Source organism: Haemaphysalis longicornis, unplaced genomic scaffold (genome assembly GCF_048455015.1).
Source record: "Haemaphysalis longicornis isolate Haplotype H1 unplaced genomic scaffold, Haemaphysalis longicornis Haplotype H1 scaffold_5, whole genome shotgun sequence".
In the NCBI taxonomy this organism is placed as follows: Eukaryota; Metazoa; Arthropoda; class Arachnida; order Ixodida; family Ixodidae; genus Haemaphysalis; species Haemaphysalis longicornis.
In genome coordinates this window covers 69,695,004-69,709,612 of record NW_027526385.1, presented here as the reverse complement: position 1 = coordinate 69,709,612, position 14,609 = coordinate 69,695,004, and the positions used below count along the sequence as shown (strand labels likewise).

At 47.6% G+C, this 14,609-nt stretch overlaps 1 protein-coding gene across 2 annotated transcripts in view; it reads left to right on the top strand.

Moving 5' to 3' along the window:
- Irsp53 (Insulin receptor substrate 53 kDa) overlaps positions 1-14,609 on the top strand; it is a 143,654-nt gene that overhangs the window by 76,404 nt on the left and 52,641 nt on the right. For both annotated transcript variants that reach the window (XM_077670672.1, XM_077670673.1), the window contains exon 3: positions 5,984-6,076. In XM_077670672.1, the coding sequence (XP_077526798.1) occupies positions 5,984-6,076 (93 nt within the window). The remainder of the gene's footprint in view (positions 1-5,983; positions 6,077-14,609) is intronic.

Here is a 14,609-nt window from a genome sequence, read left to right as displayed (position 1 = left end):
GCCCTTAGCCGAACAGAGCTCACTAATTTCGGGCTGTCAAATCTGGAGTGGATACACTTGAACAAAAACACTAAATCGCGGTTTGTGCGTCTAGATTGCAGTTCTTCGAGCTTCAGCCGCTTGATGACATCCTTGTAAGCGTATTTCTCGTGTGGGGTGTAGCGGCGAGAGAAGATGCGCGTGAACCTTTTCTGAACCCTTTCCAAGCGCAAAGACGACGACGCCCTCATGCAGTTCCAGACTGCCGATGCAAACTCCAGCTTTGGGAGTACAAGGGCTTTGTACAGAGCAAGGAAACACGAACCTCCTGAGAAGTCCCTTGTTGCACGAGAGATAGCGCCCAAAGTCCGAAGAGATGAGCGTGCGAGGTAGTTTACATGCGGTGTGAATCGTAGTTTCGAATCCATCAGAACGCCCAAATCACGTGTTTCGCTTACTCTTCTTATCGTCAGAGAGTCGAGGTGGTATGGAAAGGTTAAAGGAGAGGTTTTTCGAGTGTATGTAATTGCAACGGTCTTCAATGGATTCAAATCTAAGTAGTTAGTTTTGCACCAGAGGGAGATTGCTTGTACGTCGCGTTGAAGCTGGGCGCAGTCCGCCTGTGATCCCACTGCGCGATAGAGTTTCATGTCGTCTGCAAACTGCAATAGAGATGAATGCTTTATAATTAACTGCACATCATTCACAAATAAGTTAAACAATAAAGGACCGAGAATAGAGCCCTGGGGAACCCCGGACGGTACAGTGAAGCTGCGAGACTTAGCACCAGCGTACTGAACAAATTGTTCTCTGTTTGAGGTAGGTTGCAAACCACTCGCAGAAAGCAGGAGCCAAGCCATAAGAAGACAGTTTGCGAAGGAGCAAATCATGGTTTACGCGGTCGAAGGCCTTGCTGCAGTCGAAGTAGATGGCATCCATTTGTTGACGTGAAAGTATGTACTTGCTGGCGTCACTCAGAAAGCAGGCAAGGTTTGATTCGACGGACCGGGCAGGTATAAAACCGTGCTGATTACTATGAATGAGGGGCCGGATTTTGGACAAGAGATAACGGTGTACTACTTTTTCGAAAACTTTTGAGAAAGAACAAAGGAGAGATATTGGTCGGTAGTACCCAGGCACCGACGCATTTCCGGACTTATGGAGAGGAAAAACAACGCCGGGTTTCCAATTTGTCGGAAAGTGCCGCTCTTCAAGCGAGAGACAAAAAATGTGGCAGAGCAATGGCGCGAAAATGGCAGAGCAGCCTTTTACAATGAAGCATGGGATGTTATCATGGCCTGAGGATTTCTTCGAACTTAGGCTGCGGATAGCAGCCGTGACATCCTCAACGGTTATGTTGGGCGTGTGTATGACATCACCTATCTGCGCGAGCCGAAGCGGGAAGCCGCTGTCGCGTGACGAGGAGTACGCGGACGAGAAGTGTTTTGTGAATATTTCAACAATGCTAGCTGGGTCGGAAACGATGGTGTCGCCATCCTGCAGAGTAATCCGCTCAGGGGCCTTTCTTGTGCGCGTGCTAAAGATCCGCCAGAAGTCGCTCGGGGATCGGGTGAGCGAAGATTCTGTGAAGTCCGAAAAATGTTTTTTGTCGCGAGCGAGCAGCACTTTCACAAGTGAGCGCTGTTCTTTGAAGTTAGTGTCGGCGGACGTGTCGTTTTTAGCTTTCCTTAGTTTGTGGAATCGACGCTTACTGCGCAGCGCGCTGCGGAGTTCTTTGCTGAACCAGAAAGGGAATTGATGAGGGCGCTTAGACTTTTTTGGTATGTGCTCGTCCATTGCTTTTTGGACAATTTTTGTGAGCAGCTGCACCGCTGCGTCTGCATTATGCGATGTGTAGACTGGCTCCCAATTCGTCTCCTGGAGCGTTATGTAGAGGGCATTGTAATCGCCACGGGGAAAATCAAAGAATGGGGTCTCCATGCGCCGCTCATAGGCGACCGGTAGTAAAGCCGTGACAGTGAATGGTTCATGCCACGGGTCGACCGGAACAAGGGCTTCTCGAGCGTGTTTAAGGTCTAAGGAGGTCAAGTTGGAGAAGACGATGTCAAGGACATTTCCTGCGGGGTTAGGAGGAAGTGCAGCATATGCCAATCCTGCGAATGAGAAAAAGTTAAACAAGTGAGCGGCTTTGGTAGAATTGCCAACATTTTCCCCGGGATTCCACCACCGGCCGGGCACGTTGAAATCACCGAATAAAAGAATGTTGTACTTTCCAGGGTCTATACTTTCTGAGAGGTGCTGAAAAACGGACGCGAATGCGGGGAAGTCTAGAGTTGGATGCATATAATACACGCCAATGAGCAGGTTTTTTCCGTGGTTTGTCTTTGTCTTTTTGTCACGTAGCGCGAAATTTAAACGTTTTTTTTTTTTACATTTTCCTGCGTTTATTAAAAAAAAAACCTCTTTCGTGACTGCAATGCAGATGAGTTGGTTACCAAAGACCAGTTTTTTCAACTTAAACAATGTTGATTTTTTTCTTCAGGGCCCCTCTAAGCATTTATTTCCTCCATTTCACCATAAATCGTCCGGAATTTTAGCTGTTTTTCACGTTCGTCGTTGTATCAACACTGCAGGTAGTCGCTCCGTTCTGGTGGCCGGTGCCTGTTTGACCTTTCTCAAAGGTCTGCCGTCTCCAGGTCTCCTGGGAGTCACCTGCGCGTGTCGTCTGCTTTCGAGGTCGTCTGCATGTTTTATGAACCGAGGGCTTGGCATCGTGTCTGGGAGACCGTTTCAACCGACCTACCGGGAGCTTTGCATCATGAATGGCTCTGCGAAGAACTGGGAACGCGCTGAGCCGCTCGTTTACCCCTTAAATGGCTTGGCTTGGCTTGGATCTTTTAGAGGCCCGCTGGTGCTCTACCTCGGCTCTCGTGTCTACGCTCTTTACAGAAACGCTACTTTGGCCTCTAACTGTGGTAAAGGTTTTTAGATTTTTCGCTTTACCCGTTTTTCATTTTAGCCGCCGGTTGGTATATTGTTGGCATAGTGTCGACGTATTTACCCGAACTCAACCGCGACTTTAGAGAGAAGGTGGTACACACACGCATAACCTGACATCACTATGTTTCTAGCTTTACCCGTTACTTGCGTTATTTTCATTGACAGCATAAAAGAAACATCACCACGAGGTAAGTGATAGTACTATGAATGATTTGGGGGCCGTTGGCGCGCTTTAAAATTAATCGGGATGAATAACGAAATATGCGCTAACTGGACATATAGAGAAAGGTAGGCAAACGTAGCGCATTGTTTGTCTTCCTCCCTCTGTATGTCCAGTTAGCGCTTATTTTGTAATTCATAATGCAGCAACTAGCCTAACAACACATTTTAATCGGGGTATTTCGAAGATGCAGTAATATTTTTTACGAGGAAATACAATTTACGGTTCCGATAATAGATTATAACGAATTCGCCTGAAAAAGTGAATCGAAAATTGAAATCAGCGCAATGTCATTTACGGCAATTGACTGTGTGTGTGTGTGTGTGTGTGTGTGTGTGTGTGTGTGTGTGTGTGTGTGTGTGTGTGTGTGTGTGTGTGTGTGTGTGTGTGTGTGTGTGTGTGTGTGTGTGTGTGTGTGTGTGTGTGTGCGCGCGTGTGCGTGTGCGTGTGCGTGTGCGCGTGTGTGTGTGTGTGTGTGTGTGTGTGTGTGTGTGTGTGTGTGTGTGTGTGTGTGTGTGTTTACAAAAACAATTATGTTTAATGCCGTTCCATGCTAGGTGCAAGCATACAATATCTTTTAAAATTTTCAGCTAACCAGGTTTCTTTGCATAAACAGTACGCTTGTTGCTACGCGAAGGAAATCTGACGAGATACTCACCAGACTTTTTTTAATGAAACAAACATAACCTTCTAATACAAAACAGTCTGACTACTGCGCTCGCTTTGTGTATTGGAGTGTCTGGCAATACTATCGAGCCTCTGACGCCGAGTCAACGAGCCTCGGCCTTGCCTGTAAAGGGGGCAGCCTAGTACCCAAGGCAGCATGGTAGTGAAGCAAATTTAGTGCTAATACAAAATGACTCCGAGTGCGAATTTATTTCCTAGAAGGATCCAGGGATCCTTAACGTGGACGGCTGTAAAGTAACATCGTGGAAATTTACCAAGATAACTAATGTCTTACGCCCTTAAATAATTTAAACAACATCATTGCGGGTGCATTCTGCCTGAAATCTTTTTGATGAAACACGTATATTTTGGGAATATTTTCTGACCCCGTCCGAGATCACAGTGAGTTTTTCGTTCCATATTTGCTCGAGAGCGTGATCGCCATATTCCTCGTCCTTTTTGCGCTTTTGATCCCCGCTGCGTCATTCCATTCAGTGGCCTTTCGCACCTAGAAACTACAGTGAGGTTAATTTTCCTGTAAAGGGTGCACCACCGCAAGAAGTATTTGCTGCGGTGACAGAAACTTGTTCGTTTGAAGGCACTGTTTATTTCGACAGATTAACAAGTAAAAACACCCGTGTGTACGAGATTTCGGCGCATGTTAAAGAACCCTAGGTGGTCAAAATTAATCTTTAGCCCTCCGCTACGGCGCGCCTCATCGCCCGCGTTACGTCGGCGTGTTAAAGCCTACAATCAATCAATCAATCAATCAATCAATCAATCAATCAATCAATCAATCAATCAATCAATCAATCAATCAATCAACTGACAGATCATCGAAAGTAATTCCTTCTGCACTAATATATTATTCCGCAGTGCAAATGCTGCGGACGATAAGTGATCGAGAGATGTTGCGGTGGTGGCGCCGTTTCGATATTAAAGGGCTATTTGTGGCGTGCCCTGAGTACATTAGGATGCAAAATTACAAACCGGTTGTGACCGGTGCGGTCCCTTCCTCCATTTCTAGTTTCTATTTTCCCTACATGTGTATTCCTATTTCTGAGACAGGATTACGTAACGCATTATTCTACGAATAGCTCTTTGCAGTGTCAGCCACTGCTTAAAGCGATAGCATCCCACAACGCGAAGAATGGAGCGGCGCTTTTGCCTCCCTGCTGTGTACGATGAGATGCTCGCGAAAACGCGCACGTCCTTGCTGATACGGTCTTGCTATAGGACAAAAAAATGTAGGCCCGCCAGTCATTCAGGAGGGAGACTACGATTTAGATGGGCATCACGATGAATACTACTACCACAGGGGAAAGCGATGATGTAACATGTAAATAAACAGTTTCAAAGCTAATGCAATGCGTGGTGGTGTGTCTTTCAGTGCTAGCATAGAAAGGAATCATCCAGCTCCGCTAAGGGTCAAGCCTTGTGCGACTGAGTGAAAGCTTCGCCTGTTTTTTTGTTTATTGACTCCTTCAGCGCGCCCTCGCTTCTGCATTTATTGCAAAAATTGCTCTAGTTTAAGACGAAATGCGAAGCCTAAGCATTTAGGTCAAATAAACGTGGGTTTTAAATACTGTCGTTCTTCAACTCGGTGAAGAACGACAACACTCAGTATATCTGTGCGAACCTCCTCACATCGGGGGTAAGAGATTGGCACAGAAACATAGGCGCATTCACGGATGTCGCTGCTAGAGCATTCGTAGGATAGCGTCTTTCCAGAAGTAGTTGATGTAGCGTAGAATATTGTCATCCAGAACCCTACGGTCACGTTGTCTTAGTACATTACACCGAACTTGGACATGCTTAGGTGGCGTTTCTTTTTTGTAGCCGGAGATAAAGTTTTTTTGAACGGCGAGAAAATTGGATTTTTATTGATAAGAATTTATATTGCCAAACCCAAGTACGTCTGAAGAGCAATAAAACTGGGTTTGTATTGATAAGGATTTATATTGACAAGCCCAAGTTTGTTTGAAGAGCGAGAAAATTGTATTTTTACTCTTAAGAACTTTTTTGGCAAATCTAATAAGTAGAACTGTAAAAAGGACAAGCCAATGATATTTTATCTGAATGCACATTTGACGCGAACAATGCGATTATATGTCAACCTGCTGACTGTGTTCCTGCTTCATCCCTCTCTTTCCCCAGCCGCCGTAGCCGCGTCCAAGGGATACATGGACGCCATCTCTCGGCTGGCGCGCCACGCCCACCAGGCCACCTGGGGTGGATGTACCGATATCGGTGAGTGGGCGCGCATGCGCACTACGCTGCACGTATATCACTCCAAGCAGCGAATGTTGTCGGGCTTCTCGGAATGAGCGATGGAATGAAGGGCACTTAGTTTATAAAATGATTTTCCCTAACGGGGGCGGTTTTCTGTCGCTCAACCGAACGTCGATTTAGAGTAACCAGACCCCTCTAGAATCCACGGAAAATATCCCTGGCGAACTACGCCGAAACATCACAGTGGCCCCTTTGCCAAGAAACATGCACCCGCAGTTCCACGAGGGATGGAGAGAGGCGCGAATTAGAGCCCCGGAGAAAAAATATGGCTCCAACGAAAAAGGTAATTACACGGACGCCGCAGATTATGCGAGACGCGGAGTCATGGTGGCGACCGTAACGAAGATAGACAGCCACGTCACGAGCCTCACTCTCACGAAAGTAACGACGCTACAGGCCGAAGAGGTAGCTATAGCACTGGCGATAACGCAAACACCTGTGGAAGTAATCATCACGGATTCTCAGTCAGCGTGTAAAAGCTACCTCTAAGGCCGCATCTCACACACCGCAATGAAGATTCTGAGCCAGAACCCTCCAAAGAAAAGGATATCGGTTGTCTGGACACCTTCTCACACTTCTCTCCGTGTTAATGTCTTTGCCCACGAGACTGATCGAGGTCTAACCAGCCGAGCGCCGCGAGAGAGTTGGCTAGAGACGGCCATCCCCTTGACGTCATTCCAGGAGGTGACGCAATACTACAGGCTAGCCCGGCTTACCCTTCCCCCTGCACAGCCCTCTCTCAGCAAGAAAGAGGAGCGCTACTAGCGTCTCCTGCAAACGAACATCTTTCCCCATCCTACCAAGCTGCACTTTATCTGGCCTACGCAATACGACCCGCAGTGTCGATTCTGCAAAGCGCCCTGCACTCTGTACCACATGGTGTAAGAGTGCCAGCTCAACCCCTCACTTTCCGCGAATTCTAACCCCTCGGTTGAGCAGTGGGAGGGAGAAATGGCCAGCTCGAGCGCCGAAGAACAGCTTCGGCTGATTCACCGGGCTGAGACGGCTGGACGCTCCAACGGGGTCCTGGACTGAGGAAACCGACCACTTGGCTCTTTTTTCTTTAATAAAGTTTACTCTCTCTCTCTCTCTCTCTCTCTCTCTCTCTCTCGCCATGTATGACCCGGTTCCGGCTTCGATATTGCTTGTGTCGGACACTAATGCAAAATTATAACCTCCAAGGTGAAAGTTTGACACCCCCGTGGGAGTCAAGACAATTCTTGGATAGCCAGGTGCTTAGGATTCAAAATGGCGTCGTCCCGTTGTCGCACTGTGGCTTCGTCACGGAAACTTTCGCCCGGGAAATTGAACTTGTCGCTTTATGTCGTCCGAAATATTTATTGTTCATATACATTACTTCTATGGGACATATGGCGGTTCATCGCGAAAGTCCGGAATATCCAGCAAGCCCGAATTTTCAGAATTCGAAAAAAAAACAACGTTCGGCTACTGTATATATAGTTTGTGACATGCGGGTGTGTGGGCGTGAGCGGGCGTTATGTTATGCTTTTTTAGTTCATTGTTTCTAAGGTGCGTGTCTTGTTCCGCTTCGTCCTTTTTTTCTCTAACTGGCTTCGTGTTTGACGCACCGGCACCCCTGCCTTAACGTTCTGCATTCTAACCCCCTTCGTTCAATCCTTGCAACGTTTCCTCGATTTGGTGTTCCCGCACACGGGACGAAACCCTCAGGCGGAACGCGCTGGCAAGCACCCAGCAGCATCAACGAAAGGAGAAAAAAACAAAACCCGGGAAACTCAAAACGCGTACTGTCCTTGCTCCCGCGCGCTGCGTCCTCACGCGTGAAAACTCGCCTTCCGCTGCACCTAAGACAAGGGGTCCTTTAAAAGCCCCCATTGTTTTACGCCCTCTGCTTTTCTTTTTCCTGTCCGAGACCGTCTCGCTCCCATCCATGGGTGTTACCCCGACAAGCGCTTTAAACTCGATGCCCTCCCGCTTATTTTTTTTTGCGTTTTTCCGCCCGCTGAGTGTTCGCGTCCCCGCTACCGTGCCCTGAATCGCAAACGCCCGCTCAGCCCTGGGTCTTGAACCCCGCCTTCCTTCCAGCCCGCTTTTTTTTTTTTCGGACAAAGAACCCCACATTGGCTTGATTTAAGTCTTCAGGTCGGTAAACTCGTGAGAGTGTTTCCCTCTGGTTTTCGGTTATTTTATTTCTATTCTCCTCCGCCTATGGTTGGTTTTTGTTGGAGCTTAGGGAGACGACATAGACGCTGAGATATTCTGTTTTGGCACCCTAAATTGTCACTGAAGCAGGGAATCCTGCTTTCTTCTTCTTCTCTCTCTCTCTCTCTCTCTCTCTCTCTCTCTCTCTCTCTCTGTGTGTTTCTCTCTCTCTCTCTCTCTCTCTCTGTGTTTCTCGTTCCTGTTCTACGCCTGATGCGTGTGAGTGTAAGGGTGGCGCTGACTAGAGGCTTTTATAAAAGTATTCAGTGGCGCTGTTCTTCGTCTCTGTTTTATCGTTCGAAATGTCAATTAAAAATTGATGAATAAGGTAAAAGGCAGCTTTTCAATGTAGCCTAACTGAAGTGTGCCCATGCTGGGTAAAACAGCTTGCTTTTTGACCGGTCTACTCCAGTTCGTTGCTAAATCACGAGGACGCCGGCTTTTCTGATGGAGGCGAAAAGCAAAAACGCCCGTGTGTACGAGATTTAGGCGCACGTTTTAAAGATCCCCAGGTGGTCAAAATTAACCCAGAGCCCTCCACTACGGCGCGCCTCATTGCCGGCGTTGCGACGGCGCGTTAAACCCTACAATAAATAAATAAATAAATAAATACTATTTTTCGTAAACACTGCATGGGGCAACAGAAAATGAACCTGATTAATTCATGACCTTATTGTCGGGTGATAGAATGAGCGGTGTATTTGCATTGTAACGAATGCTTTCCGTGGACTGCGTGAGTTGTGCGACGAAAGGTGACTAGAAAATGAAATTATTTGTACTTACGCCGCCGCACGCTACCTTAAAAGAAGAGCAAACAAGATCTAACGGTTATTTCAAATCTGAAGTTCACTTCTTGCCTTTGAGCAAGTCAGACTGTTGGCGCAACTGCCGTAATGAATTGGAAGAAGGACGTCATTTCACGTCTCAGCCAACCGAACTGCGTGACACGCTGGTTTTTTTTTTTTTTTTTTTTTTTGCGTTCATAGATCATGGTATGGCTTTTGTTTCGGTAGTCTGGACATAACAATTTACCGAAGATGACCGATGGGCATGAAGAAAAAAGGGTAATGAGCCAAATGACATGTACCACGAATTTTAGAATTTTTAGAATAAGAAATTGACTTTAAGAATGCGGCACGTTATATCTGGCTACAATCGCTACCACGGGGCCTTCCTTCCACCAGATAGGCTGAATCGCGGAAATTTCAAAGTGAGTCAACCGTAGAAACTAACGCCGGCCCAGAACAGTACTGCGAAAATAATGCTTCGATTCGCGTTCCGTTCCGTAGAACTGGAGAACGGGGCTTAACACGTATCTCTTCATTGCTTTGGGAACCCACTGACCTCTCGAGGTTTCTTACGTTCGCTTTTTCTGCAAGAACAGTTTGCTCTTTGCACCAAGGACTTGTTAGTGACGTCTTAATTAAGCGACCACTTGATTGGTCGTCTCGATGTAACCGCAGTTGGCCGCACCTTCGAACGCCACCTCAAAGAATTACTTCATAGCCGCCACCCTTACGGTTAGCGTTTAATGCCGTCCTTCCAGCATCCTATGATTCACAGAGCGTCTTGGACATCTCCAGTGCCTGCAATAGGCGGCCGTTCCCGCTTACTGCTGACGACCGCACACTCCGGCTGTTGGGATATGGGGTCGGGTAGAGCGCAAGATGGGACGCCACTCATATGTTTACGACCAGCCTTTATTACGCCCGGCCCCGCCGAATTTTGAGGAATGGAACGCGTAGGTCCCCTCAGAATTGTGCCTGCATTGCGATTCGCAGGGGAGGAAATGAACGCCTCCGCGAACCGTAATACCGGCCCGTGTACTGAAAAGGGGTCGCCCCCCCCCCTCTTCCCGCCCTAGTCGTAAACTCAGGGCGAGATGTTGTCGCCCGCTCCCTCCTCTTCCACATCAATTTCCCCCTCTCCTCTCAGTCAGCATCCTTTTCTTCCCCACTGGGCCCCATCTTATCTGCCCCTCTTCCGATTTTACGTTCAATCGGACGGCCGTACTCGACGGGTCCGGCTTTTACAGCTTCACGCTTCTAACCATTGCACGTTCCGGGCGTTTCCATTTGGTTTCTCCCGGCGGCGTTCGGGTGCACTTGGGTCGCGCGTGGAGGTGTACTTTGCTTGGGAGCCATGGACCGGGATAAAAGAAAGCATAACGCTTAGCTTTCGTTGGCCCTGTAGCCGTTGCTATACGCTTGATTTCTCAGAGGCCCAGTTCCGCTCCCGTACTTTTCAAAACGAAATGACGTCATACAACGATGTTGTTGTAAGCCAGTTATGTACTAAAGGAAGACACTAGGCCGGCGAGAAGTAGTGGGTAAGTTAATGTAGATTAGAGCTCTGAAATGTTGAAAGCCGTGAACCGAGTCTATAGCTCTTTTGTAGAGAGAATCCGCTTAGACCAGCAGTATACCCCTCGCTTTAAGCTTCTCTCAATACCAAATTGAGCAATTTGAATGATAGTGCCCTATTCTAGTGTGTTAGGGTCAACGCGAGGGGTGGTGCCAAAGGCAGAGGATCAGAAAGCTATGTATTTTGTCAATTTTTGGGCACTGTCACACCAGATGATAGAGATTTTCAGGGGGGAGGGGTTTGCAGTAGATGAACTTGGGAACCCCTTCTGGGTAGCACCATTTGCGGCATGTCTCTGGGGCATCAGACTGCTTGGGAAGCTTTTGCATGCATGTGGTTAGTAAGTTGCTTAGGTGCTACCGTAATTTATTAAAGCTAGACTGTGACCTAGCTGGGCTGTACGTGTGAAGGATTATCACATAAGCACACGCAGTTGGTATTGCAAACCAAACTGACTGGCACCAGCTTCGGCAAGATTGCGAATGAGTTGCAAGTGGGCAAGCCTACCAAAACGGCACCTTTGACTACTAAATTAGAAGCACACTCACGTTATTTACCACGCGTCACTGTTCCGAGTATTTCGCGCTAGAAGAGCTTGCAAATGACAAGCTCTGATTTCTCGCCTTGAGCAGGAACAGACCGGTCAGAAATGGTTCAATGCCGAATTCTAACCGTTGCAGGCAGCGCTCGCGTGTCTGGGGTCATACTAGTGCGCTTGAACGTCGGAGGCGGGGGGGGGGGGGGGTGGGGGGGGGGGGTTTCTTGGATAGCTTTATTTAATTCCTTCTGAAAAGAACCTGTTTACGACGCCGTGATTCGCATATATTTCGCACGTCGCACCCGCGAGCACAGCAAACGGCACCCGGAGAAATTTTTCGAAATTTCTAAAATTGCGAAATACTTCGAAATTTCGAAAAAATCGAAATACTTCGATTTTTTTTTTTTTTTGGCAGCCACTGACACCGGAAGGACATTCCGGGGTTCAAAAGGAGTGGGTATTGACCAGTGAAACGTCCAATTGAGACCCATTCACTGTTCTGTATGTGAGCGATAGTTTGTCCTGCACGAGCCAAATATTGCCCAAGACCGCAAGAAAGGTGTAATTTTATGAGACTTACTAATATTTGTTAAAAAATTCGGATCCTTTTCCAATCCCTCGGGGGGGACGAAGGTTCCCGGAGAGGCGGGAGATTCAAATACACCGTTGTAACCTCTCGTCGGTACTACGTGATCGCTGTAATTTTGTAAGCGCGGTCACACGTCTTTTTTTAACACGTGGGCGTAGCATCAAATTTCTCACCGCCCCAGACCCTGACTCAGTATTTCCTACTAGGAGCGCGCACATGACGCACCTATTTCTAAGCGTCTAAGGAGTATTGTCAGAAGAAATAAGGAAGAAATCGAGTTGTGGCACCTCGAGCAGATGGCATTATTGGGCATAATAAGAGAAGCTCCTCGTACCGATCCTGCCGAGTTAAAATGAGAGATAAATAAATGCATAGTATTACTTGTCTTTTGTGTCCTACGAATCCATGCATCACCGGTATGCCTGGGAAGTGCAGGCGTCGCTAGCTGCTCATCTCGTTGCGCGAGTTATTCCCTACAACAAAAAAGTGGCTACGTGCTTGGCGTAAAAACAATGTTTGTTTTTTAAAGATGATAGTCTTTCTTGGGCTACTTAACCGCAGAAATTTTGGTGTGTCTGTATGTCTGTTCGTATGGCTGACTGTCGGTCTGTCCCTCGATTTAGCCACCTGTACAAAAGAAACAGAATCTGCACAATAGTCTTATATACGCACAGTCAAATCTAAACGTCGAAGTCGGGTGGCAGTGCTCATACTTCTCAACATTGTTGAGCAAGAACGAAACATTACGCAAATATGAGGCAAGAAATCAATACATACGGGATATTTGCAGTGTTTTTTATTGAACAATACCTGGACGCTTGGTTTTTGCGATAGCAAATGAAATACTACAATAACTTCAGGAAACCGTCACCTACTGTTGGCTGCGCTGCAATAGCTCCTGGCGACATTTAAAGAAATCAAACGGCAACAGTTACGAAAGGTTCTGCTATATAGGTTCCACGTTCCGCTTGGAACGCTCGTGGAGTAGGGCACGCGAACTGGTTCTATAAACGTTGTAGTAGGGGGCCTTGATTCACCGAGTCTGCGCCGTAGGGCAGCGCTGGCATCCAGGCACCCGACATGTAGCAGTGGAACGTGGTACATTTAAATAGACTGGAGCACACCTTTAGCGCGTTATCTTGGGAAGAACGAGACGGGAGAGGAACAGCATGAGAGGTGAGCAAGAAAGAGGAGGGAGGCATTTACTTGGAAGAGCCGCCAATCGACTATCGTCTTTCGTCGACATTTGCAACAAAGGGGCAGATACGCGGACATTTTTTAAAATGCACAATGTTACCAGTGAGCAAAGAAATGATTGAAACTATATGTCGCCCATCCTAGGCGAGAGCGTACAATTTTGGTTTCCAAGCGCGTCGCGGTATGTAGCGGTGGATGATAAAACCATGCATTTAGGGATCGTGCCTAAATATATTGGGCTAGAGCTAGCTGACCGCATCGCGCGCCTGCCGATACTGCGACGGGTAATGCCCAACCATTGCTGCGCGGGAGACGGTTATGCGCGAATGTCACAATTATCTCGCTAGTGGCGATCCGAGTTCAGTAATAAGTCGACGTATACCGCATCCGGTGTCTAATCATGGAGCAAAATTTCGAATTTGAATGTGAAATGTGTCAATTTTGCGAATATTTAGCTCCACGTTGGCCTTGGTTGTCCGCCTGTCGGTTTTGTAGTAAATTGCGCACCTCCATTACACGAGGTACAATTCAACTTTATTCCACGTGTTGGCACGATCTACAAACAAGTAAAAAGTTACCGAAATCTTGTTTGGCTGATTCTGCAAAATATATTTCCACTGAAACTCATCGCTAATCAACTTTGACATGCGCTTTCTCAAAAGCCACCCATAAACACGTTTTTCATGGCAGGCAGGGGTTACATTACTAATTGCGCGTATGTCACGGCTCCTTCCAGTCATTGCGGCATTGTCGGAAACGAAAGTCCGGACCACAGAGCTCGGTGGTCAAGCGTGTGCCAAGCGGGCGGCAGTGTCCGGACCACGGGGCTTCGTGGTCCGGACGCTGCCGCCCGCTTGGCACACCGAAAAACGGAATCCATTTTCATTCCTTTATCCAGGACTGACGCAGCTAGGACCCTCCGCAAACTTGGGAGACCACGCTATCCAAATGCACTACCGAAGAGTTCACGAGGGGTCGTATCCGTGCCCTGGACCCGCAACATATCATATCATATCATATCTTCGGCGCCCCCTTTCGTTAGGGCTCCCACGATTTGATGCAACCATTCTTTGCCATCTTTGGCTTGGAGTCGCATTCACAAATGCTTACTCCTATTTCATTGCAATGGTAGCCAGTGAGGCCTGCGAACTTTGTGACACACCAGATACCATACGACATGCCGTAGGCGAGTGTCCACACTTTTCTTAGGAAAGAAGCCAGCTCTCTTCAACTCTACGGAAGCTAGACTCTCGGCGCTCGTTCTCCGAGGAGAGAATCCTGGGCCATTGGCCCTCTCCGTCATCTAGGCACAAGGCGACAAAAGCGCTCCTGTGCTTCCTCAAAACGAGGGAATTGCACAAAAGACTGTAGCGCAAAAGACTACCCTCTATGAACTCATTGAACTTTTTTGTCTATAGTGTCCTACCGCTGGACACACCACTTTACGCTCTGTCCGTACCTTTCCCCTTCTTTTTCTGTTTTCCTCTTTTTCCTCATTGTTGCCCTTTCCCTCGTATAGGATAGCATACGAGGCCGGAGGCTGGTTAACATTCCGGCCTTTCTTTACCTCTCTCTCTCTCTCTCTCTCTCTCTCTCTCTCTCTCTCTCTCTCTCTCTCTCTC